Below are 24,143 nucleotides of genomic sequence, written 5' to 3' on the forward strand. Positions count from 1 at the left end.
AAACAGATAAATTAAACATGAGGAAATCTAAGAAACAACCTGATAAATTATATAAGGGAATTTTACTACTCTCCTTGATTTTTATATCTAAATTGTAAGTTGTAAGGTTTCTCTCTACCTTGAGCTCAAATGTTTTCTATGTGGCTGGAAGCCAACAAGCCCAGAGATACTGTAGTCTCCATTAACCACAGAGCTGGTGTATAGGTGTGCACTGTCACTACCTGACTTGTTACATGGTGTAGGGATCTGGACTCCAGCCCTCCCTCGTTTGGTAGTGCTCTCAACCCCTGAGCTCTCTAGTTCATGGATAATAGTGACATTTACCGAAGGTATCAACTTATGTAAAACTGTATTCAGTATCAATGAAAGAGGTAGAAAAGGTGGAAGCGTGTATGGTTTCTGGCCCTAAGAAGACTAACTTTACTTCCACCATGCCTAGAAACAAAGCCTTTAATTCAAATGGACTGAGGCTCATCTAACTGAGAATGATTTTCACATTTTCAGAAGGAAAAATGAAAAGAAAAAGTGCCAAGGCTTCATGTTGCCACATAAAGCCAAGCTCATTACCAACAGTGTTTATCAATTCATGTCCTTGCACTCATGCAAATACCATCATAATAAAAGCCTATCCCATATGTTATTTTAACACAGTGTGCACTCTATACATTAAATTGTCAAATTGACAATTAGAAATTATGATTTCTCCTTAAAGAAGTTTTTTTTTTTTTCTACTTGTTGAGTTAGTACTTCTATAATGTTAAAAACCTTCTGGTATGTGTGAGGATGTCATGAAGTTTGCAAAGGGAGCCAGGGCTGTAATTGGTAAATCAAGTCTGGTGTTCTCTTGGTGTTGCTAAGCTGAAAGGATTGCGTGATAGTTGAGTTACTATAAGGCATCAGGATTTTTTTTTAGCTATGCGTTAACTTTCATCCAGATTGCAAGATGACTCTGGTACTCCTCAGACTTGAAAAGTCTGGAGTGTCTTGCAGAAGGAATTTGATAACACTAAAAGAGCCTTTAGACTGCAACTCAGTGCCTCTTTTACCTGTATTTTGGATAAATGGGGATATAGCATAGTCACAGATTTTCAATGCTTATTTCTTGGAAAGTAAAACTTCTGTCTTCAGTAGTTTGTCAGTGTGCCCATAGTCAGGAAGCAGTCTCCATCCAAGTGGGATCAGATATTTATGCCACCTCTCTTCGCCAGCTCTTAACATATTTAAAATGTATTTAGCCTATTTTACAGTAAGTATTGAATGATACACTTATCTAAATATAGTAACAAAAGCTAATAGAAATGGATCCATTAAATATATTGTTAAATGAAGACAGGTGTGTACATTATTAAGATTTCTTGGCCATGAAAACTCATTGACACTACATCATATCACGTGTGATTCTCACCTTTGGATCCTTAGTGACAAACACACCCTTCAGTTCTTGGTTTATTCTCACTACTGAAGGGATGATTTGGAAAACTTAATTAGCTGGAAGTCACGGGAGTAGTTTCATTTGTTTCAGTTAAGTCATTACAGCAATAGCCGTAAACTGTTTACAGTGTACAGGTAAAGGTGAAATATTGTCTATTTTGAGTACATTGTAGCACCCTGGTGTAATGCTTTGCTATTTAAGACATTTATATAATGCGACCTTTCTGTGAACATACAAAGAATGGAGAGAGAGATAGAAAAAGTCCACAATGGAATGAAAATCATAATTTGATGCAGGCCGTTGTTTCTTTCCTTACCTCTGTGGGCCTTTTCCCAGTCTCTTGGCATATACATTCAGTATACACCTCCATACTTCATGCATTACTGAGTCCTAATTAGGAAATTTTCTTCTAATTATGATAACATGAAATTATAGAAAAATCAGCCTAGGTGGCAAAGGGGAGGCCATTCAGTCTGCATACTGAGCATTTTCATGGACACCAACCCCAAACTAGAACAACCGGAGCAGAAATTCTGAGAGCGCTTTGCTCCTAAACCTTAATTAGCATGTACCACAATACTTGATAATTATTTGCATAAAACTGGCAACCCTATGCCACTGGTCTTAGCTTCAATTAGTCAAACTCATAGAGCTCATTAGGCTCCAGAGGAAATTTTTTTCTGTTTTCTTAGAATAGACAAATGAATGGCAGTGTGACAGTATCCAATGCATTTCTTTTTTTTCTTTAACGTGTGTGTTTGCCTGTGTGTTGTGTGTGTGCGTGTGTGTGTGTGTGTGTGTGTGTGTGTGTGTGTGTGTGTGTGTGTGTGTGTGTGTGAGGGGGTGTATGTAGAGGCCAGAAATTGCAGTTGAATATCTTCCTCAGTTGCTTCTCCACCTAATTTGTTTTACATGGGGTTTCTCACTGACCCTGGGCCTCACTGATTCAGCTAGACCAGCTTGTTCCCCACCTTCCTAGCACTGGGATTGCAGGAACCACTGCCAAGCAGGTTGCCTTTTCTGTGGGTACTGGGGACCCAAACTGGGGTCCTCATACTTAAATGGTGATCGCTTTACCACCTGAGACTTCTTGCTGCCTCCTAGCACCCTAGCAACCCCTGGCCTCCAAGCTCCCAAACCCTCATCACTCCCAACCCTCTAGCCCCCAGTCTACCAGCCCCATTAGTCCCCCAGTCATACCCAATGCTCCTAGCACTGAGTTATTTTCCTCTTTAATGATGTACTACCGATGCCTGTCAAGTGATACTTGGGTATGAGAATCACTTTGCTTAGGAAAAAATCTATGAATATGTAGCTTCCAGGGCCATGAGAGGAAGGGGATATCCATTTCCTGAGTCTAGTCTCGGAAGCTCAAAGCAAAGACTTAACATGTGTTTGCCTCCCTGGCCATAAATCTCTCAGTTCATGGTAATTCAAGCAACCATGTTTTGGTGTTGATTTGGTTTTTGAGATGGATTCTTGCTATAAGCCTAGGCTGGGCATGAATTTGTGATCCTAAGTCTCAGACATGCATGTGCTGCAATTATGGCACTATACTGTTTCTTTCTTTTTAGATAGTGTTGTTTGCTAGTTAGTATCCTACTTTCATCAGATATCAGCCATAATATCTGGAAAGTTCAGCCACAATAACTTTTCATAGGTTATGTTAATCACAAGAGAACCGGAAGGAGAAGGGAGGGCCTAATATTATTGTTCAGTAAAATATCCTTCCAGGGGTGCTTTGGCAATTTCCAACAAAGGATTCCGAGAAGTTTGTAGTTTACTTGGAGGAGTTAAAACTGAGTGTGGTGGTGTGCGCTTGTGACTTCACATTCAGGAGGCTAAGGGAAGAAGATTGTGAGCTCAACTCTAGCTTAAGTGACATTCTGAGTTTTGGATCTTCCTAGGCTACAGAGTGAGACGTTTCAAAGGACAAAAACAAACAAAACAAAACTAAAGGGATGGGGGAGAACAGAAAGGGAAGGAGGTATGGAGAGAAGCAGGTTTTCCCCTTCTGTTTTCTTGGGTTGGAGATAATGTTTATTTCTGTAACACAAACAAATATACAGGGGACAAAACTGAGGGCGTCTTAGACCTTCCAAGGAAATGTTGGACCCTCCAGATCTACATTAGTGAACTTTAAAATAAAATAAAAAAAAAAAACCTTGATTCTTAGCTCACAGAGAACAGACCTAAAATCAATCATCAGAAATGAGTAATTTCTATCTATTCATAGTCAAGAGGTACATAAGACAGTTTCTTCTTCCTCTGTTTATGGTAGAAAATGACATTAAGTTGTTTATAAAGCTCTAGTTTCACCAGGTGGAGGTGGCGCATGCCTATAGTTCCAGCACTCGGGAGGGAGAGGCAGGTGGATCTCTGTGAGTTCTAACCCAGCCTGATCTACAAGAGCTAGTTCCAGGACAGCCTCCAAAGCCACAGAGAAACCCTGTCTCGAAAAAACATAAACAACAAAAAAGCTCTAGTTACATGGAATAAAAACTAGTAGATTGGTATTTAAAAGAACACTAAAGGTAACTCTCTGGTAAGAGGTTAGAGGTTAGGAGAGGTTGGAAAACAGGGCTTTAGATAGCTTTTTAGCTTCAGAGGGAAGGGAGCATCAAGAGGTTACAAGTACATGTGGACAAGCATAGAAACCAAGTTAAGTGCCACATGGAAAACTGATCATTTAAAGCCAAGGGGGAAGCCAAAAACTGTAACAGGTGCAAGTCTGGAGTATTAAACAGGCAGCCAAGCCAAGGGCCTGTCCCCTTGTCCTGATTAGTATATTAGATATACTCTAAATGGCAGTGATTAGTGGGGAGAAAAGATAGATAAAGAAGAGCTGTCGTGGTCAGTGCTGCGTGCACATGTCCTTGTGTGCCTATGTGGAGTTTTTGTTATATTTTGTCAGTTTATGAAACATGTTTGAGAAAAAAACAGAAGCTGGCAAAAAAAGGGGATGTTCTGAGAAACAAAAGAATTTCTTTATTCTTTAGATATGGACTAGAGGGGTGAGTTTTTCATGACTTTCATGAAGTTAACAAAAATTGAATTACTTTACTCAGCTATGAATGATAAAGGGAGGAGGGGAAAGTGCCATAGGTCTAGGCTTATGTTTTAAGATAATGTGGTTGTCAAAAATAATGTTGTCAGATATTCCTATCATCTGTCTGGCACAGCATCAGCTATAGTCAGAAAGGAGGAGAGTGGGCAAGCAAATGATAAAATCTTGGTCTCCATTCAGAATCTGAGGAATGTGGGCCCAAAGGTCAAGATTGGCCAGGGTCCTAAAAGCCATAGTAACACATCCAGGACACTGTACTGCTTTTTGTCCCCCTACGTTTCAAACAGTCCATTGACTATCTGCCATGATAATCATTCTCATTGGTTAAAGTAAGAGAAATCCTGTCTGCTTTGCCTACTTGGCAAGTTTAGTGTGACATTCAGAATGAGTATAATATAAATACAGTATTATCACATATGACAAGAAAAATCAAGACCATCACTTTTGAACTGTTTGTTGGGGAACGTTTCCTTCTATGTTGCTGCCTCTTCCCCCTCTAAAACGGCTTTTTTGAAATACGTGATTTTCTCTAAGATTTATACAAAGCAAACATCCTCAAGAAAGAATGGGCATGCTAGATGTCAAACGGGAAGCATACTGGTGGCAATTGGCAGAATCCGTGGACAGTTGGAGATACTTATGGCAGGAGAGGAAGGAAAACAGCAAGCATTTAGCCACTTGCTTATGGTGGATTCCTACACATGTAACTTTCTCCTCCATGAGATGTGATGGCATGTGAGGAAGACCTCCAAGGACATCCTGATCTCTGGCCCTTTGCTGAGTTTATTCACATCTTACTGTAGATCTGTGCAAGCCCCAGTAAGTTAGGATTTCTAACTCAGCTAGCTCCAGTGGAGAGAATGAAATTGACTCAGCAGTGTGCTGAATGGACAAGGCATGAGGGAAGGAAGGGACAATTACTTCTAATCACAGCTTATCTGTGAGTTAAGTTGTACACCCACCTCACCTCATTTTATGTGCTCACAATATATAAGCATTAATTAGCAGATGTCGGCATGTGAGTTTCCAACTTTTCAGTAAAAGAACCCAATAGAAATGCCTTGACCCTTTAATTACATTGGATTTTTGTAAAGAACTGGGTGTAATAGATGATAAAACTCAGTAAGAAAGATTAGTAGACCAAAGATTAATATGGCTTTTCTGTCAAGACTATTTTGAGTTTAAATTCTCTATTGAGGGAAAATTGTTTCATACTTGCCAGCATCCTGAAAATATTCCAGAGGAACGATGATTAAACAACACCTTTAAAGTGTTAGTATGTCCATGTTTGATTTATTTTTTAATGTCCAGGTTTTTTTAAGTCAATGATGTTCAGATCCATTATAATGGGTGAAACTGGTTTAGTTTTTCAGAAGTTTCACAGGGCCTGATTTCTAAGGAGTTCCCACTACATGTAACTTGGAGTAAAGTTCTTATTTAGGTGTTCTTTGTGCTACAGTGTAATAGTCAGGATATTTTCTAGTCTAAAGTTTCTTTCACTATACTAAAAACACTCTAATGCACATATTCTGGTCTTTGAATCAAACTACATCTACGTCAGAGAGACAGACTTGTGTCTCTGACTTTGGTGTTTAACTGACATGACATTATCCAAGCTGCCCACCCCTGTTCTTTTCTGAGACTTGCTCACACACTTGAACTTCAAACCAGTCATGATGGTAATTATTTCCCTATGATTCTTTGTAAATCCATGTCAAAATACTGAGTCTGACTAAGATGTAAAAGTAAAAAGATCACTGGTATTTTGTGGGGTAACGATCATTGTCATCCAAAGCCTGTAGGTCGTTTAAATGTAGTTTAGCTAATTATTTGCACCGTCAGTGACATTATGCAGTGGTATATTATCTAACTGATATTTTCAATGGGAGGAAGAAGAAAAAGGGGGTTTGCCTCTGATAGTTTCAGCATTTCATAAAAATGGCTTATGTTTTACTATGAAGAATAACACCAAGAAGTTTTTATAAGAAACGATTGTAAGGAAAAAAATCAACTGAGACCGTGTTCTGTGCATTAAACATGTGTGCAATTGAGGGATTCAGAACCAAGCTAATAATTCCATTTTTAAATGGTGTGGGGAAAGCAGACATTCAATATTATAGCTCCTAGTAAATTACCTCCAAATTTCCCAGGAAAATATTAAATAACTTTGTGGATGACTAAGCTAGTTGGACACCATGAGAATTTCTCTGGGAAGATACAAATACATAAAAGTGACTGGGCACATGCTTGTCTTGATTGAGCAACCAGCTCTAGCCCATATGGGAGATGTATTTCAGGAAACCAGGGAGTGCTGACAAAGATGGTACATGGTCTAATGGGGCAAGAAAAAGAATTCTTGTATAAAATGAAACCTTGAGATACTGTCTCCATCATCTTAAGAGGGAAAGAAGTATCTACAGTGAACCAGACAGTTTGTTGGACTTTGTCAACTAGGTAGCAGGTAACACAAGAAAATAAAAGAGTATATAATCTATCTTTTAAGAACTTAGAGTCATAATTCATACTGTTTGTGTTGGTTGATCACCAAATAACTGCAGAAAGAGATTAAAGTTTTTTTTGGAGGAATTAGCTTTCCCCATGAGCCCCAGAGACTGCACAAAGATAAAATTGCAGGCAATGTGACCCCATGCCTGGAACAACATTTGGCAAGTGGCACCCTAAAATCATTTAGCAACAAGCATGATGATTTAATTGGATTTTAGTATTTTATAATTCTTATATTTAATTTACATGAGTAAAGAAAGGGATATCAAAAGGTGTTGAGAAAGATTATCAGAATCAACTAAGCTGGTTATAGTTTAGAGAATAAAATGAACTTTAAAAAGTAAAACAGAGATGAAGTGAATGCACCTTGAATGGATTAGATAGTAAATTCGGCATGGCTGAAGATAAGATAGTTGGGATAGAAAAGGGACAGACTTATACAGGATGCAACACATAATGAGAGAACTGTGAGGTCTTAGATATATATATATATATATATATATATATATATGTGTGTGTGTGTGTGTGTGTGTGTGTGTGTGTGTGTGTGTGTGTGTGTGTGTGTGTGTGTGTGTATCATTGACCCTACAAAGAGAAAATTAGGGAGAGTGGTGAGAAGACAGCTTTAGAGACAATAGCTAGGAATTCTGCAGAATTCAACATTGCCAGTGTAAGAATTCTACAAAACATTTTGTAAGGCATTTCTCAGAAAAAAATCTGCAAAGAGCACAGAAAGAGATTATATAACCAGTAGCCAGTGCGTGACAGTGAACTGATGTGTGTAAGGTGGTGGTAGTCCAGAATTCCTGGATGGCCTAATTGCTTTCATTAACAAGTTGTTTATTTCTGGAGCCAACAAAAAATTCTGAGCTGGATATCAAAGATACCGAAAGAGCATACAAATTACAAGGGGGGTTAAAGCAAAGAATGTGCTTATGTCTCAGTGTAATTTCTAGGGTTAAAAAAGATCCAAGGAGTGACTCTCATTATGTGTATCTCATGATATGGCGATGAGACATGGGCAACTCAAGTAAGACACTCTACAGTGTGTGCTGTTTGTGTAAAGAAGAAAATGGTATTAATGATTTACGTAGCATGCTGTTCAGTTTTTATGACTGAATTCATTCTAACACAATGAAAATAACAGAACTGGACATGAATGTGTCGGTAAGCAGTTACACTAAATGGGCTTCCCCCTAGGCAAAGATATCTCGGTTTTGTTTTGTTTAAAAAAAGTATCTCAAGTTTGCACTCCCACCAGCAATGGAGGAGTGTTGCCCTTGTTGCACATCCTCTCCAGCCTGAGCTGTCATTGTAAGAATAACATAACTTGAGGAACTATTGAGCACGCACCTAATGAACACTCAAACGTAACAACTCAAGGTTCAAGAAGAAATTATCAGTTGTGTTTGGGATTCACACAAAAAGGAATTGTTCTTTTAATACTTAAAAGTTTTTCTAATAATTAAAGTGATATAACCCAGGCCTGTGCGATGGCTCAGCAAATAAATGGACTTGATGCAGAAGACAGTAGACCTCAGTTAGATCCCAGAAGCCTACGTAAAGGTAGATGGGCAAAAACAAGTACACAAATGTCTCTGACCTCTGCACATGTCCTATGGCACAAATACTCCTAAACACACCACACACACACACACACACACACACACACACACACCACAGTCATATATTATTAGAGAAGGATAACTATGAGTCCACCAAAAATTAAATACTGGGTGTGACAGCCTAAAATTTCCTTCGGTGAACAACACTTCTAAAATGTGCATTTTTACAACAGATATAACAGGAAAGGCAGTGAGAACTTTGAACTAGTGTTTCAGAAAATCTGTTCATAGAACAAGCAGAAGTAATGAATGAGTAGTTCCACTGATATTCCACAGCAAATGTTGTCAAGGTAAAGAATCAAAAATTAGATACTTTTTATGTCATATGAGCAAAGATAAGAGATTGAAAAACTGATACACAAGGGTTTATACAAATATTTTCTCCATTTTTCATAATGATGTTCAACTTTGCTTATTATCTCTCCCTCCCTTTTTTCCCTCCCCTTTTTCTCCCACTTTCTCTCTGGTACATACATTACATGTATACACTGTAGACATACTGGCATTTAGGTGTGTTTGTGTGTGTGTGTGTGTGTGTGTGTGTGTGTGTGTGTGTGTGTGTGTGTGTGTGTGTGTGTAATCTGGAGGTATTATTGTTTTGAGCCAGTCTCCCATTGGATGCAAAATGTATGGATTCATCTAGAATGGCTGGGTAGCAAACTCCAGGGATCTGCCTCACAAGCATATGCTACTGTCCTTGACTTTTCTACACAGGCACTGGGGATGAGCTCAGGTCTTTGTGCTTGCATAGCAAGCCCTTTAGTAACTGAGCCATCTCTACAACCCTACACCAATATTGTTAAAGGCATGTTGTTTTCATATACTTTAGTTACATTTTTCCAGGTTGTTATCTGTTTCTGTCTACTGTACTCTTTTCATCCAGTAATTCTACTTCTTGTAACTTATCTTCAGTTAATAAATTATATACATATGCATATATATAAGCTCAAAATTGCTGATCACATTCTTATTTACATTAGTAAAAACCTGGATAACAGTCTGGGGATTAAAGATATAATAAAAGAATTTATAAGTGTATATGGGTGTACATATAGCTGAATAAGTATAAAAAATCACACATTATTTATACTGACACATGAAGAATAATCCAGTGTAAAATAGTAGCCACTAACATATCCAGATTAATGCTTGTATAGAAATATCTACTAAGTGAAAAGAGCAATATGGAGTATCTCTTTTAGCAAACATACCTCCATGCCTATAAGTTGTTTACGCGGGAGAGACATTCATTCTACATCATGACAAGTACATCTGACATGACATGGCAGATGTAATATAAAGTGAAAAAGCAGTGGAGTGGGATTTCCAAGACTGAGAACTAGTAACTTGGGGGCTTTCTTCTCTTTCCACAGATGTCCTCACATCTCAAATGCCTGTAGGTGTTCTCATCTCTGTAATGAAGGCAGAAATGGGTACCAGACATCACACTCACACCATAGACAGCGTTGTCACCTCTTTTCCTCAACCATGGCAGGCATTAGTCCTGTTTTAGTGTTTTTCCTCTGAGCTCAGTGGTGATGTAGCAATTGTCTCAATATTACATTCTAAGCCATGATGTGAACACTCTGTTCTTTATACTTGAACTTCCTCTACTGCTCTTGGACAAGGTGATGGAAGGTCTTTCAGCCAGAAGATTTTTGTGTTTTTCAATTGGATTAATATATTCACTGTGCACATTTCTTGGCCTTATAAGGATATTTTTATTCTGGTATATAATGTCTTTTGAGCATATTTCCTCCATACACCTTCCTTTCCTCCCTTAAGTCCCCTTCTATTCTCATGTCAGTTATACATGCGTAGGTTTGGGCATGCATGTATCATCTAGCACCCACAAATAAAAGCATGAAGTATTTGTCTTTTAAAAGCTAACTTGATTCACTCTGTGTGACAATCTCCTGTTGCATCATTTTCTTCCAAATAATGCCTTTGTTTCAGCCAGAAGATATTTCTAAGGAGCGTTGCTGTGGGAAAAGAATAACAGGGAATTCTTATTTAAAAAATTAACCCAAACCTTCTTTTCTAATGACCACATTTTTAAAAACCATAAGAAAATGAAAAGGAACAAATGAACTAAGTCTTGACATGCCTCAATAACTTACATACAATTGGTTTAAAGCAATTATCAAGATATATATTTTATGCAATGTCTTTGCGATTTGATAGTTTATGGCAGTTTAGATAATAAATTTACACTGGAATTACTTGGTCTGTATTTAAGTATACGGTTTATAAAGCAGACAATTATAATTATAAAAGAAAAGATCATATATTTGAGAACAAGTTGAAGGGACACAGAAGTTGGGGGAAGAGAGAAGGGAGTAGAAATTGGGAAAATGTAAGTATAGTATGTATATATGAAATTCGCAGAAAACTAAATAATGAAGTTAAAAAGAGCAATTTTTTATGTCCATAGTTGAAATATTTCTTATTAGTCTTTTAAGTTTATTCAGAATTAAATAAAATTAAAACTTGAGATGATATTTCTGTAGCCATATATTAGGTATCTAATAACCACCTGTTCCCTGTGGCTTGTTAGAGAGTACAAGCTAAATGGTCCCCACCATTCATATGGTTCAGTTTCAGCCGTTAGGGTGATTTTCTACTTAGGCAACCAAGATATCAAAAACTAAATATCTTCAAAATACAACCCAAAATCGCATGATGAATTGCTAAATAATTTGCCACAGACAAGCTGAGTGCTACTTGGGTAGGAAGTTCTTGAAACACCCACAGCTGGATACTTTCTTCACCACTTTGGCTGTGACACATAGAACTGGTGAGAACAGAGTATCTTACTTTAGAAACCGTGTCTGTTCTACTGCAGGCATGGGACCCGTTGTGCTGGAGAAGTGGCAGCCGCTGCAAACAACTCTCACTGCACCGTTGGAATTGCTTTCAACGCCAAGATTGGAGGTATGGGACACTTCCAAGGATACACATAGGAGCCAGGAAGCTCTTGGCTGACTGCTTTTCAAAATCCTTTTCAAACTAGTGGTGGGCATGTCTATGCATGACAGGGAGCAACTGCTGCTGACTACATAGGAACCATGTGAATGATGATATTCAGTATGGTGATGGACACTTGCTATAAGACCCCCAATATGTCACAAATATAGTTCTTCTAAATACACTTAGGCAAAAAAAAGAAAAAATACGCTCACCTATACTCAACTCAGGCATAGGTATATTTATTATAAAGATGTAGCCAACACGGTATGAATCTGAAAAAGTGGACTCCAACTTTGCCACTTGTAATCATTGTTGTAAGCAACAGATGATTGCTACAGCCACACACAAATGGAAGACAGCATTCTAATAGACCCTAGTGACTTCATCATTATACCCGAGGATGTCCCCTAGGTAGGCTAAAGGGTGTCAGAGAACCACAAACTTCAGCAACCAGGTGAGTACCTTGTTCCAATACCCTATTTGCTACCAAATAGTTCATCTCAAATAAAAAAGTGACATTCCTATCCGCAATAAGAGTGTGAAACATTTAAACATTAATAGTCGTGCCTTCTCCATGACTCCCAGTGGCTACCTCAAGTGGACAGTTCCCTTCATAGATAGCTTTGTTTTGTCTTGTAAATGTCTGTGGTCATTTATCAGCCAAACTGAGCCTAGTGAAAGGCTAACGATATCCAACAAGATGGACCTATTATAACAAACTACATTAAGAAAGGTTGCTTGAAACATGAATTGTTTATTTCTAGAATTCCCGATGTCGTATTTTTGGGGCCCAGTTGAACAAAGGTAACTGATATCAGCAAAAACAAAGCTACAGTTGGAGGAACCATGGTGGGGCTGTGCTTAAAGCAGGTTCCTGAGATTCCCTTGACTGCCAGCAATGCCAAAATATGTCTGAGTGCTTTATTTGCTTTCTTTCACCCTTAATTTCTGGGATGGACAGTTTGTTGCCCAATAAATAGCTGCACTCAGGAGCATCCACTGTGATAAGGACAGAGGCTCTTCTTGAGGTGTGATAAGAATGATGGAGCGCCCCCCTCCCCCGTTCACCCAGCACAATCAGATCCAAGCTACTTCAACAGTCACCTCTCACATATGTGCTTATGTCCTCGATTGCTGTGATTTGATTATATTCCCAGAAATAGAGACTGACCCAGCACTCTGACTGACCCTGAGGGAAGAACTGAATAAATTCTGAGCTCTCTCATAGCTGCTGACCAAGCTTAACTATACTTCCTTAAAAAGATAAATGTATGGCGATAATTCAATAAATGACCTAAATAGGAATATTCTGAACTAGAATTTGACTCCTCAGACCCAAGGCATAAAGTTTGTAGTAGAATGAGAAAAGATGAAGCAACTGTTAATCTTTAAACTTGACTAAATTATGAAATTCCTTATGTTTTTACAGTCAAAAAGACAAGCCACCTCATGACCTTCTATGGATCACTTAGCAGACATAAATTGCATGATAGAACACCCAAGTTCTGATGCTCTCATGTTCTCACCTGGACACTCTTAAATGCTTAATTGGGAGCAGTTCTAGTGTTTTCTTTAGAGCCCACTGTGCAGAAGGATGCTACTAAATACAGCATAACAAGGCAAAGTAGTATGTCTGCCTTTTCTCTGAAAGAGTGCATAGCAGCTTTAAATGTCCACAATTACTGAAAAGAAGCAGTGGCCATTCAGGACCCAGGACATGCAGATCGCCATTGAGTTACCTGATTCCCTTTCAGAGGACAGTGTCCATTCCATAATTTTCAGGCATTTTCCCCACTGTCTTTGTCTCTTCGTGGCTTGATGACATACATTTTCTCTCAGAAATCTAAAAAGTGGGTGCTGGGGAGATAGGTCACTCAGTGAAGTGCTCGAGGCACCACACTTGAGGACCTAATGTTGCATCCTCAACACGCACATAAAGAATCAAGCACAGGAATGTTTGACTGTAATGCTACTCCTGGGAAAGTGGAGACATTAGGATCCTTTGGGGCGTGTTGTCAGACCAGCCTACCCTACCCAGCCAAATCTGTCATCATCTCTAGGTTCCCTGAGAAGTCCTACCCCCAAAATTAAGGTAGAAAGTGACTGAAGACACCTGACATTGACCTCTAACCTACACACACATGCATGCATGTACACATGCATGCATGCCTACATTCACAGATGTACACATACCAACACCATAATGCAAAATAACAAAAAGATCCCAAGTGTAAATATTCTATAATAACCCAGAATGAAATACACTTGTATATTAATTAAAATATAAAAAAATAAAAGTGTGGACCAGTGACATGACTAAGTCCTATAGAAGAAAAGACCCAGTGGAATATACACATGAATACATATGCATATATATATATATATATATATATATATATATGTAAAGTACCTATATGTGAGCCTGTGTACATAATACTGTGTAACTTCCAAAGGAGATTTACCAAATTATCTTACATAATTGGAGGCTGGATCATACCACACTGGCTATTTCCAGGCTATGAACCAGGATCCCCAATAGCTACTTAGTCCCAAGGGCTGGAAGCCTCACAATAGGGTAGACCAGTAATATTCTAGTCTGAGGCCAAGGCCAGGAATATCCCTGGAGAGTCACAGGAGAGTTAAAAACTCCAGAAGCTAGACTCGGATATTCGAGCTCAACATCACCAGCAATAGAAACACAAGCTCAGGATTAGGCTTACTGCTGCTCACTTGTGCAGGCTATTCCCCTATTAGTGCATGCAAGCCCCCAGTTTGTTAACAGGTACAACTCAAATTCAAGCTGGTTGGTCTTTCCCCACTCATTGATGTGACAGTCTTGGCAGGTGAGCCCATTGCAAGTGTACTCAGAAGGAAACCTTACTGATATCATCAAGCAGCCTATTAATAATTTTTTTGACTTTTTTTTATTTGAATTACAAACAAGATTGAATTACATGACAATCCCAGTTCCCTTCTCCCTTCCTTCCTCCTCTACCACCCCCCCAACTAAAACCCTACCTATCACATATCCTTTCTTCTAATCTACACCTGATTCAATCTTTCTGCTCCCTCATGACCTCTGCATTCTTCCTTTTCTTCCCTTCTCATTCTCATAGCTCCCTCCCCCTTCTCCCCCTGCTCTCAATTTGCTCAGGGGATGTGACCCTTTCCCCTTCTCCAGGGGACAAAGTTTGTCTCTTTTATGGTCCTCCTTGTTTACTAGTTTCTCTGGCAGTGTAGATTGTAGCAGCCAATTAATATTAACTGAGCCATATCAATCAAACACAGCATCTTCAGAAATATTGGAGGAAACAATATTGTTAGGTGTTAGAATGTCCTAGGTCTTTATCTCTGTTTTTTTTCATAAAAATATCAAAGGACACAATAACCTTTATGTCTGATCTATCACGTTATTTAAATTGCTTCAGACTGACTGAAAAATGTGTTTTCTAGATGAAAATAGGCAAGAATATTAATAGTTGTTGAATACTAGCTCCATATGTATGTATTCTGCTTCATTATTTCTGTTTTTCTTGATTTCTTAAAATTTTGGAAAGTTAAATATTAAAGAAAAACAAAGAGATAGTGTTCCATTAAAAAAAAAAAAGCAGTTTTTATTTTCCTGACAGTAATCAACTCAGGCCTCATAGCATCTAAGATAGCCTATACTGGAATCTTTGTTTAAATCAGTGTCTTGGTAACCAGCAGAGGCAGACATCCACAGATATACACTGATCTGAACTCTGGAACTTAGTTGCAGAGAGGGAGGAATGAAGAGCGAAGGGGTCGGTACCAGGCTGGTGAAACCCACAGAAACAGCTGGCCTGAACAAGGGGGAGCACATGGACCCCAGATGCTGTCTGAGAGGCCAGTACAGGACTGATCCAGACCCCTGAACATGGATGTCAATAAGGAGGCCTCTGCACTCTAGGGGGCCCCTGGTGGTGGATTAGTATTTTTCCCTGGTGTAAGAAGGGACTTTGAGAGCCCATCCCACATGAAGGAATTCACTCTTGCCCTGAACACCTGGGGAAGGGCCTAGACCCAGCCCAGAATGATGTGGTAGACTTTGTGGAGCCCCTATGGAGGGCCCTCCCCTGCCTGGGGAGTGGAGGGTGGATGGGGTTGGGGGTAGGTCGGGTGGGATAGGAGCAGTGTGGGTGAGGGGAGGGAGAGGGAGAAGGGATTGACATGTGAAGCAAGCTTCTTCCTAATTTGAACTAATAAGAAAAGCAATAAAATAATAAAATTCTGAAACTTAAAAAAAAAAAAAAACTTAAAATTCTCACTGGAAAGCAAAACTCCCCTTAAAAAGTAAACTCATCTTGTGGAGATATAATTTTAAAGTAAAGGCCTGAAGAGAAGGCTAGGTGGTTAAGAGCACAGGCTGCTCTTCTGAGGGGCCCAAGTGTGAGACCCAGCACCCACATGGTGGCTCAATAATCAATCATCTTTAACTCTAGTTCGAGGGGATCTGACACCCTCATCTGGCCTTCTCTGGTACCAGGCACACATGCGATGCACAAGGTATACATTCAGGCAAAACACCCACATACAAAAAATAAATAATAAAATTTAAATTTAAAATTATACAAGTCTCAGTGACGATATTTAGTGTAAGCAAGGTTTTGTCTTACTAAATGATTAGAAGTTATATTGTTGTTGTAAGTTGCCAAAATACAAGCTAAAAAGGAAAAGTTGGCATTCGACAGATAATTTATTTCCCAGGACATTAGTGACTATTTTTGAAAAATGGGGTTAATGCTGGATTTCTGTCTGATAGGCATGAACTTAAATGAAGATTAATGACTAAATGTTGCTAAAACATATTGAGAGTTATTTGAAGTGTTAAACACATTCTCATCCATTGTTTGACTTGTAAATAACTTGGCAACAAAGAAATACAGTAAGTTTACATCAGTCTACTATTATAGGGTATATGGGAAATGAGACAAAGCTGGCTTGGCAACTTCACAACTTTTAAAAACTTCTAAGGTTAGAAGATTTCTACATCTATGAGCCCAAGTTTTTCAATGGAGAGAAATTAGGACAGTAGATTACTTCATTATCTCTGTCAAATACTCATTTAACAAAGGCAGGAGGGAAAGCAAGATTTGGAACCTTGGAAGAAGAATAGAAAAAAAATTTAAAAGTTTTTGAACAAAATTTTGTTCCTTTATACACAAAGAAACCTCCTGTCTCCCCAAGATAGAGTCGCCTCTACAAAGTGTATTGGTACCTTTTTGCCAGAAAAAAAATGCTCACTGAAGTGTTGGTTAAAATGTATGCTTGGGGCTGAGAAGATGATCGCCTACTACTCGTACACTGTTCCCAGAATCCACATGGTGGCCAACAATTGTTTGTAACTCTAGTTCCAGGGGTCTCAGTGCCCTCTCCTGGCCTCTTGCATGCACATCATTCACAAAACCCATGCAGACATACACATACACATTATCATTGAATAAATAAATATTTTTACAGTTTTTTAATGTATTCTTTATTCCCCCAAATTGTCTGAGTGAACTGTTTAGGTATCATCTACTGGAGATAGTAACAAGCTTGCTCCTTCCTGCTTTGAAGGTGTGCGAATGCTGGATGGCGATGTCACAGACATGGTGGAAGCGAAGTCTGTCAGCTACAATCCACAGCATGTGCACATCTACAGTGCCAGCTGGGGCCCAGACGATGACGGCAAGACTGTGGATGGGCCAGCTCCCCTCACCCGGCAAGCCTTTGAGAACGGTGTGAGAATGGTAGGTTTCAAAAGCATCTGGGGTGAGGATTTTCATGCACAGTTTGTAGGCATGCCACCATCCAGGCTAGAGGATTGCCACTGGAAAGATGTCTTAAACATTGCCTCATGAGTTGATGAACTCAGAGTTAGTCTTTGCTATGGCATGCACAGCGTACTTGGATATCTAGAGCTGCACAGAAGAAATACATTAATTAATATGTGAATGTGACACTGTGAAAAACAAATTCCTGGGGCTGAGAAATCGAGTGGGTATTCACTGTCTCCATTTGGTGTTGGTAGGACACACAGCAAGGTCCTTCTAGCATATCACCTTGGTGTCACTTAGTCTCACTTCTGTCCAAAGACAATATTATTTTTTCTATGGGCAACAGATCTCCCTAATTAGGTAACTTAGCATTTTCTTTGATGTCACTGAAAGAGTGGCTGAATGATGTCCCTGGGAAACCTAGCTCCATGATCTATTGGGAAAAACAATGTTTCAAAATCCAGAGCTTAAATTGCCTTGAATTAAATAAAAGTAAAGATGCTAGAACTTATCCTCATGGAAAGAGGAGTGCTGCACCAGAGCGGGGTTTTCCATTCTTGCTAATGAGTAGAACTTTCGGTTACATAGCATAAATTTGTTCTCTGCATGATATAATTGATCTGGCCTGAACTTGCCTTGCCTTTCTCATCTTCTCACCCATTGTCTTGCAAACATTCTCCACTCTTGTTCATAGTCCATCAGCACATTCTGTTTCCCCTGCGCTACCCCCCAAGTCCTTCAATCCTCTTCTAAAAAGCCACAGCTTCCCAGAAGGTTCTCTCACTCCACACCAAAATTCACTATCATTAGTCCCCTGCTCTGTGCTCACTGTGTTTGATAGTCTTACTGATGCTAGATAAAGACCAAATAATATTTATATTTCATAAGAATTTGTTATGGGCGTATCTTCCTCACAAAAGTTAAGTCCCAAGAGTGCATTTTATACATATTTATGGCTTTACAAAGCTAAGAGGATATGTTGAATTCCAATGAACACTTTGTACATGTTTGCTGCATCAAATTTTAGTTTAGTTCAAATGATGCTAACCACAATGTTTTCATGGACTCCGCCCAGATATGGAACAGTGGGATGCAGTCAGTTGATTAGCACAATGTTTAAGCAGGAATAAAAATGATAGTGAGTCTTGCATAATTTTGGGAGCCTGGGTTAGATTTTTAGCAAAAGCCTGAATTAAGCCATCCCATGTCTATTCTGAAATGGATTTGATGGGGAGAAGCACACACTTGTTTTTTAAGTAATTTTCTAGCAAAAAAAGCAAAAAATGTCAGGGTTGTGAAGACATTTTCTTTCCTAGTTCTGTCCATATGCAATTACTTTTGTGTACGTTTAACAGATAGATAATATTGTAAATTGTTGCCTAGAATTTTGTTTTCAATGTATCTTAATAGCAAATGAATGTACCCTATGTCATCTGCTGACTTGTTGCCAAATCTGTGGACTACAAATTACTATTATTGCCAGTAAACTGGCTATTTGAGTTTAGTTCAAATCTTCCAATTATGAGTGCATTGCATTCATAAGAAAGAGCAACTTGAATTTCTCAATAATATGAAAATCCTTTTATTAGCAATGCACATAGCCTGTCCATATAAAGAATGCCCAAGCCTAATAGGTAGATTTACTAACTGAGTAATGGACATGTGGGTAAGTAATGCAGTGCCAAGAAAAAAGATTGTAAATTTCTTTATATTGCAGAGTGTAGCTCAACAGAAATAAACTATACTCTTAATGCATAAAACAGATAAAAATGTGGCACTTTGATTATAAAAGTGCTTCCTTTTTAAAGTTATGTTTAGAAACATGTCTTGTAAGAAACCAAACACAAAGGACTATTTAGAAATAGATGATATAGAAAGATAAAGCTTGTTTTAAATGCAAAAACTAACACTTATTTTGGTAAGTCATATGCAAAAAAAATATGTGAGAGAGAAGTTAATAATAGATTTCCCCACCCAAGTAGTCAGTTGCTGGTAAGTACAGATAGAACATCTTTCCATACCTGCTGACTGGGAGTTACATTGAATTCCTGCGTGGAACACATGGGCATCATTCCAGGGTAGACCATAGAAATGTGGATCATTGGGTTTATTTGTTTCAAAATTTTGGGGAACTTGGAGTACCATAATTTAGTACCTGGCATATAGCTCAGAATTTAAGCATGTGCTTAGCATGCATAAAGCCTTGGGTTCAATATCCATCACCCAAAATCTGGGGAGAATAAGGATAGCATGATTTATTCAGCATTCCTTTGAGGATCTTCTGAGGATTCATCTGAACAAAAAGGGACTTCAATTTTAAGATGAACCATTAACTTTTAGAGTTGAAGTAGTAGCAAAAGCAGTAACTTTTAAAGGGGGAGATTTATCTTCTGGTTCGTTGCCCATCTAAATCTGAAATGGCAGCAATAAACCATTGAAATAAGACAAAATTGAACGGATAGTGTTTTCATGTATTCAGTATAGTGAAGCCCTCAAGTTATACTCTTTAAAGGAGTAAATGTTTTTCATTTACTTCTGACTTTAATTAAATCAGATGACTTACTTCCATTTCCTCTTCTAAAGTGGTGTGATAATATACTACTCATTCACAGAGGTTTTATGACCACTCAGTGAGATAATAATCCATAATAAAGTCATTAATGCACTGTCTGAATATAGTAAGTACTCCATAAGAAGTATTTAGAGAGAAGGTGTTTTCTTCGAAAGTACTGTTTAAATTTGCCCATAGTCCCTCATCCTTCTCTCCTAGATGATGCCCACATTGCAGAATTTTCAATGATTCCTTCAGGTTACTAGTTGGGGCAGAAGAGAAGTAACATGGCCCAGGTCAGCCCAGATTGTCTGAGCTTCAAGAAGGTCATTTTTGTTGTTCTTCCTCTTCAGTTCCACTTTCTCTAAAAAAAGTGAATGCAATTTAGAGCATCTGCAATTTTACTTTGATCCTCTGGGGGAGAGAGAGAGAGAGAGAGAGAGAGAGAGAGAGAGAGACAGAGACAGAGAGAGAGGATGTTTTATTTGCTCGTGTATCTAGTCTCAAATTGTTTATTTTCTCAAAAGATGTTTCTCTAGATAGCTGTGAGTATACCATTCAATATTTCAAGTTGATATTGGGTAGTCCTTATCAGAAAAATAAAAATTTTGACCACTTTCTTATGTTGAAGCATCAAGTGAAACCTAAATTTAACTTCTTTAGGCCTGCCAGAAAAAACAAATGAGCTATTGAGTGATTTGTGGACCTAAGGAACAAAGGCAGGTAAAGAAATGTCTTCAGCTAACTAACTAAAAGCTTGTACAGTGACCTTGAGTCACTTTGGCCCATTGGCGTCCTAGCCACATGTTCTACTTCATGCAGGGATTAAAATGATTTGTCCTCGACCCTTGAAGTTTAGTGAGTTACTGCTCCTTAAGTACCATAGATGAGTGGTGAAGAAAACCATGGTTTATGTGTAATACCTAATAGTCCATACACCATATCAACAAGACAAAATACAAGCAGAGAAACTACAAGAATATTTCAGCTGATCTGCATGTAGTAAATGAAAGACAGCTGGTAGCTGAGAAAAGCAGAGAGCTACTTTAGATGGGAGGGGCAGACAGTTCTCTTTGAGGAGGCAGAATCTACAGACGTAAAATATAAGCCAATGATGTGAAGACCTGGAAGAGGAATGTTCTGTGCAGATCCAGCAGAAAGCACCAAAAACCGTGAATAGCAAGGGTTTGCAGTTTATTTCCAGGACAAAGCAGTACTATTCCTCAGGCAGTAGGAATAGTATGAGCAGAAAGCAGTAGAAGGATGGGGTTGGCTAAGGCCATCTCAGGGGGTTTTTCTAAGTCACAGGGAGGGCTTGCATTCCATCCTGTTACAGAAAGTCATTGGAGGTTCAAATAGGGCAAAGGTCTTGTAGGCATACCATCTGTCGGGTGAATGATGGGGGACAAGAGCAGGAGGTTGCAGTGGTCCAGGACAGCATTGAGAATGAGACGGCACTGTCCAGACCACAGACCACTGTCCAGATCAGACAGCAGGAGAGAGAAGGACAAGTATCAAGAAATCTATTCACAGGGGAAATAAATGCATTTTGCTCAGTGCTTTCAAGTATTGATCGTGTCCATTCTTTCTGCTAACTAATCAGAAACAAGAAACATACCAAGTATTGAATTTCAACATGCTCCCCATTTGTTTATTATAAGATTATTATAACATTTGACTCAGTAGGATGTAACAGTGCTTTCAAAGACTTTAACAAAACCAGAATTGATTCAGTTTATAGCCCTTTAGAATTAATGTGCCAAAATTGTATCTGAGAACCTGTTTTAACACACCATATCCTAGTTGACAACTCTCTCTCCCCCCTCCTCTCTGTCATCTGTCAATCAGGATTGTATTTTATTTGATGTCAAGAAGCTATAAAATTAAGTGTAATTTTTAGAGTCATATAGTTTGGGCTATACTCAATGAGCGGAAATGTGATGATGATGATGATGATGAAGTTGATGAGGAGGGGAGATCGCAATGACAACAATAGCATGAACATTTAATATTTTGGCTGATCTATTCACTGCCGTCATTCATCTAAGCCCAAAATAGGCTCTTAGTTTTTAATCTAGACAATAATCTTATGAGACGGGTGCTCTTCCCCCAATCTTACAAGTAGAGAAAACAACTCTATCATAGCTACCACAGTCAGAACAGGAGCCTCAAGGCACTCTCGTAAGTTCAGCTGTGCGTTCCCTTCTGTCTTCTTTGACACATGCGACTCTTCTTAATCGTGCTTTCCTGTTTTAACTCTGTTATCAAATACACAATCACACAGTTAGAAAGAATAAGTAGGGTTAGAGAGATGACTCGGCAGTGAAGAGGACTGGTTGCTCTTCTAGAAGAGTCGGCTTCAATTTCCAGCACCCACATGGCAGCTCACAACCATCCGTATCTCTAGTTCCAGGGGGTTCAGTGTCTTCTTTTGGCCCCATGGATACCAGGCCATACAAGTGGTCCGCAGAGGTGCTACATGCCATCCAAAACTGAACATACACAAAGATAAAATTAAAAATAAAATAAAAAAGAATAGGTGATGAATCTCTGTCTTCTTCCTTGGTATCCCCTTCCTTTTCCTGCCTACATTTCTCTTTTCCCTTAGGACTGAAATTCTTCGTGGCCTCTCCCAATCTTGCCTTCTGCTAGGCCCTGCTCATGTCATCTCCTGCAGCCATTGCATCAGAACTCCATACCAGCAACACAGTGAGGCTGCTTTGTCTCTTTGATCTCCACACATAGAGACCTCCAAGCTCTCATGTAACTTGAAACAGGGCACCCTGCCTGCTCTTCCTATGCAGCCCAACCCTTCTCACCCCTTTAAACCTCCATAGTGTTGTACTTGGTTATCTTGTGATCATCTCCTCCGTAAAGATCCAGAGTCTACATCCTCTACTGTATGTCAAATACTCAGAACAGGTCCTGACACCCAGGGCACTTAGTGAAGAAAGAAAGAATGATGAATGAATCCCATGTCAATTTGCTGTGTACTCAAAAACCACACTTGCATTCCTCTGACCATATATAATGAGCCTGAACTGCTAAGAATGCATGATAAGCCATGGTGGTTAAAGTACCCAGAGTCTGAATGCAGGCTCTCCAATTTGGAAATGTAAGTTCTAATACCTTTTTTTTTTTTTTTTTTACCACTTTCAGGGTAAGTTAACCTGTATGATCAGTTTGTTCATAAAGTCAATGGAACTAGCAGTTCCCTTAGAAGTTCCTATTTTAATGCCTGGAAAACATAGTGCAGACACAATGCCAAGTCTCAGAATGTTACAAGTCTTAATCAGATTCACACCTGAAATGAGTAAGGCAATAAAGAAGTCTACATGATCCCAGGAGCCTGGTTTAATCTATTTGAGATTGCTGAATGATCCCATGGGAGTCTTCAGATAACTATTAATGTGTGGTGGTTATAAGTAGAAGAAAATGCTGAGAGAATATTTCCTTCATAAAACTGAAAACATAATGAGATGGGAATCAACAAGGTTTTATTTTGTTTTGTTTTCTGCCAAGTACATGAGAATTGCTCTTTATTTTATGGTTTCTTGGGTGACTTGAAAGTACATTGAAGGGTCTGAGTTGTCTCAGAGCAATGTCCTTAACTTTATCTAATCAAGGTTTTCAATTTAACCATATAGAAGCTTTTCTTTTCTCTCTGCCATTTCTTTCTCCCTCCCTTTATTCCCTCCCTTCTTCCTCTGGAGTCTTACTATGTACCCCAAGTTAGACTGTTTACCCAAGCCGACTTCAAGCTAAGTCTTCCTCCTTCAGCTTCACATGCGCTGGCCTTATTGGCATGTACCACCACACTCAACAAAAGTTTCACCACATTTTAAAAATTGCTTTGAAATTTAATTTCATTACAGATTCTGTTGAACTAATCTCTTAAAATTCAGTTAAATTTGTTAGATCTTTGCAGTCATAACCGTAGGACTAGAAATTAGTTCGTCATTTCAATTCCTGCCACTGGTTTCTTTATGTATCTTTGATTTCCTTGTTTTTCTTACTGAAACTTATGGCTTCAGTCTGTTCATCTATTAAGCAATTTCCTGGTGTTATTTGCTGAGAGTCTGTGAATCCTCTCCGGTCCTCACAATTAGAACATCTTTTACACAGATCTCAACAGGATCCTTCAGAAACCTCTCAGCCAATGCTTTGGCTTTCATTTCTGCATGAACACTACAATTGAGGAAGTGTTTCTATA

The 24,143-nt window shown here is 38.8% G+C and overlaps 1 protein-coding gene across 2 annotated transcripts in view; it reads left to right on the forward strand.

The window, feature by feature from the left end:
- The window catches only part of LOC100762283 (proprotein convertase subtilisin/kexin type 5), a 421,198-nt gene that overhangs the window by 154,589 nt on the left and 242,466 nt on the right, over positions 1 to 24,143 (forward strand). For both annotated transcript variants that reach the window (XM_027406556.2, XM_027406555.2), the window contains exons 6-7: positions 11,475 to 11,563; positions 17,180 to 17,352. In XM_027406556.2, coding sequence (XP_027262357.1) covers positions 11,475 to 11,563; positions 17,180 to 17,352 — 262 coding nt within the window. The remainder of the gene's footprint in view (positions 1 to 11,474; positions 11,564 to 17,179; positions 17,353 to 24,143) is intronic.

The sequence above is a fragment of the Cricetulus griseus genome, chromosome 3, assembly GCF_003668045.3.
Source record: "Cricetulus griseus strain 17A/GY chromosome 3, alternate assembly CriGri-PICRH-1.0, whole genome shotgun sequence".
Taxonomy (NCBI): Eukaryota; Metazoa; Chordata; class Mammalia; order Rodentia; family Cricetidae; genus Cricetulus; species Cricetulus griseus.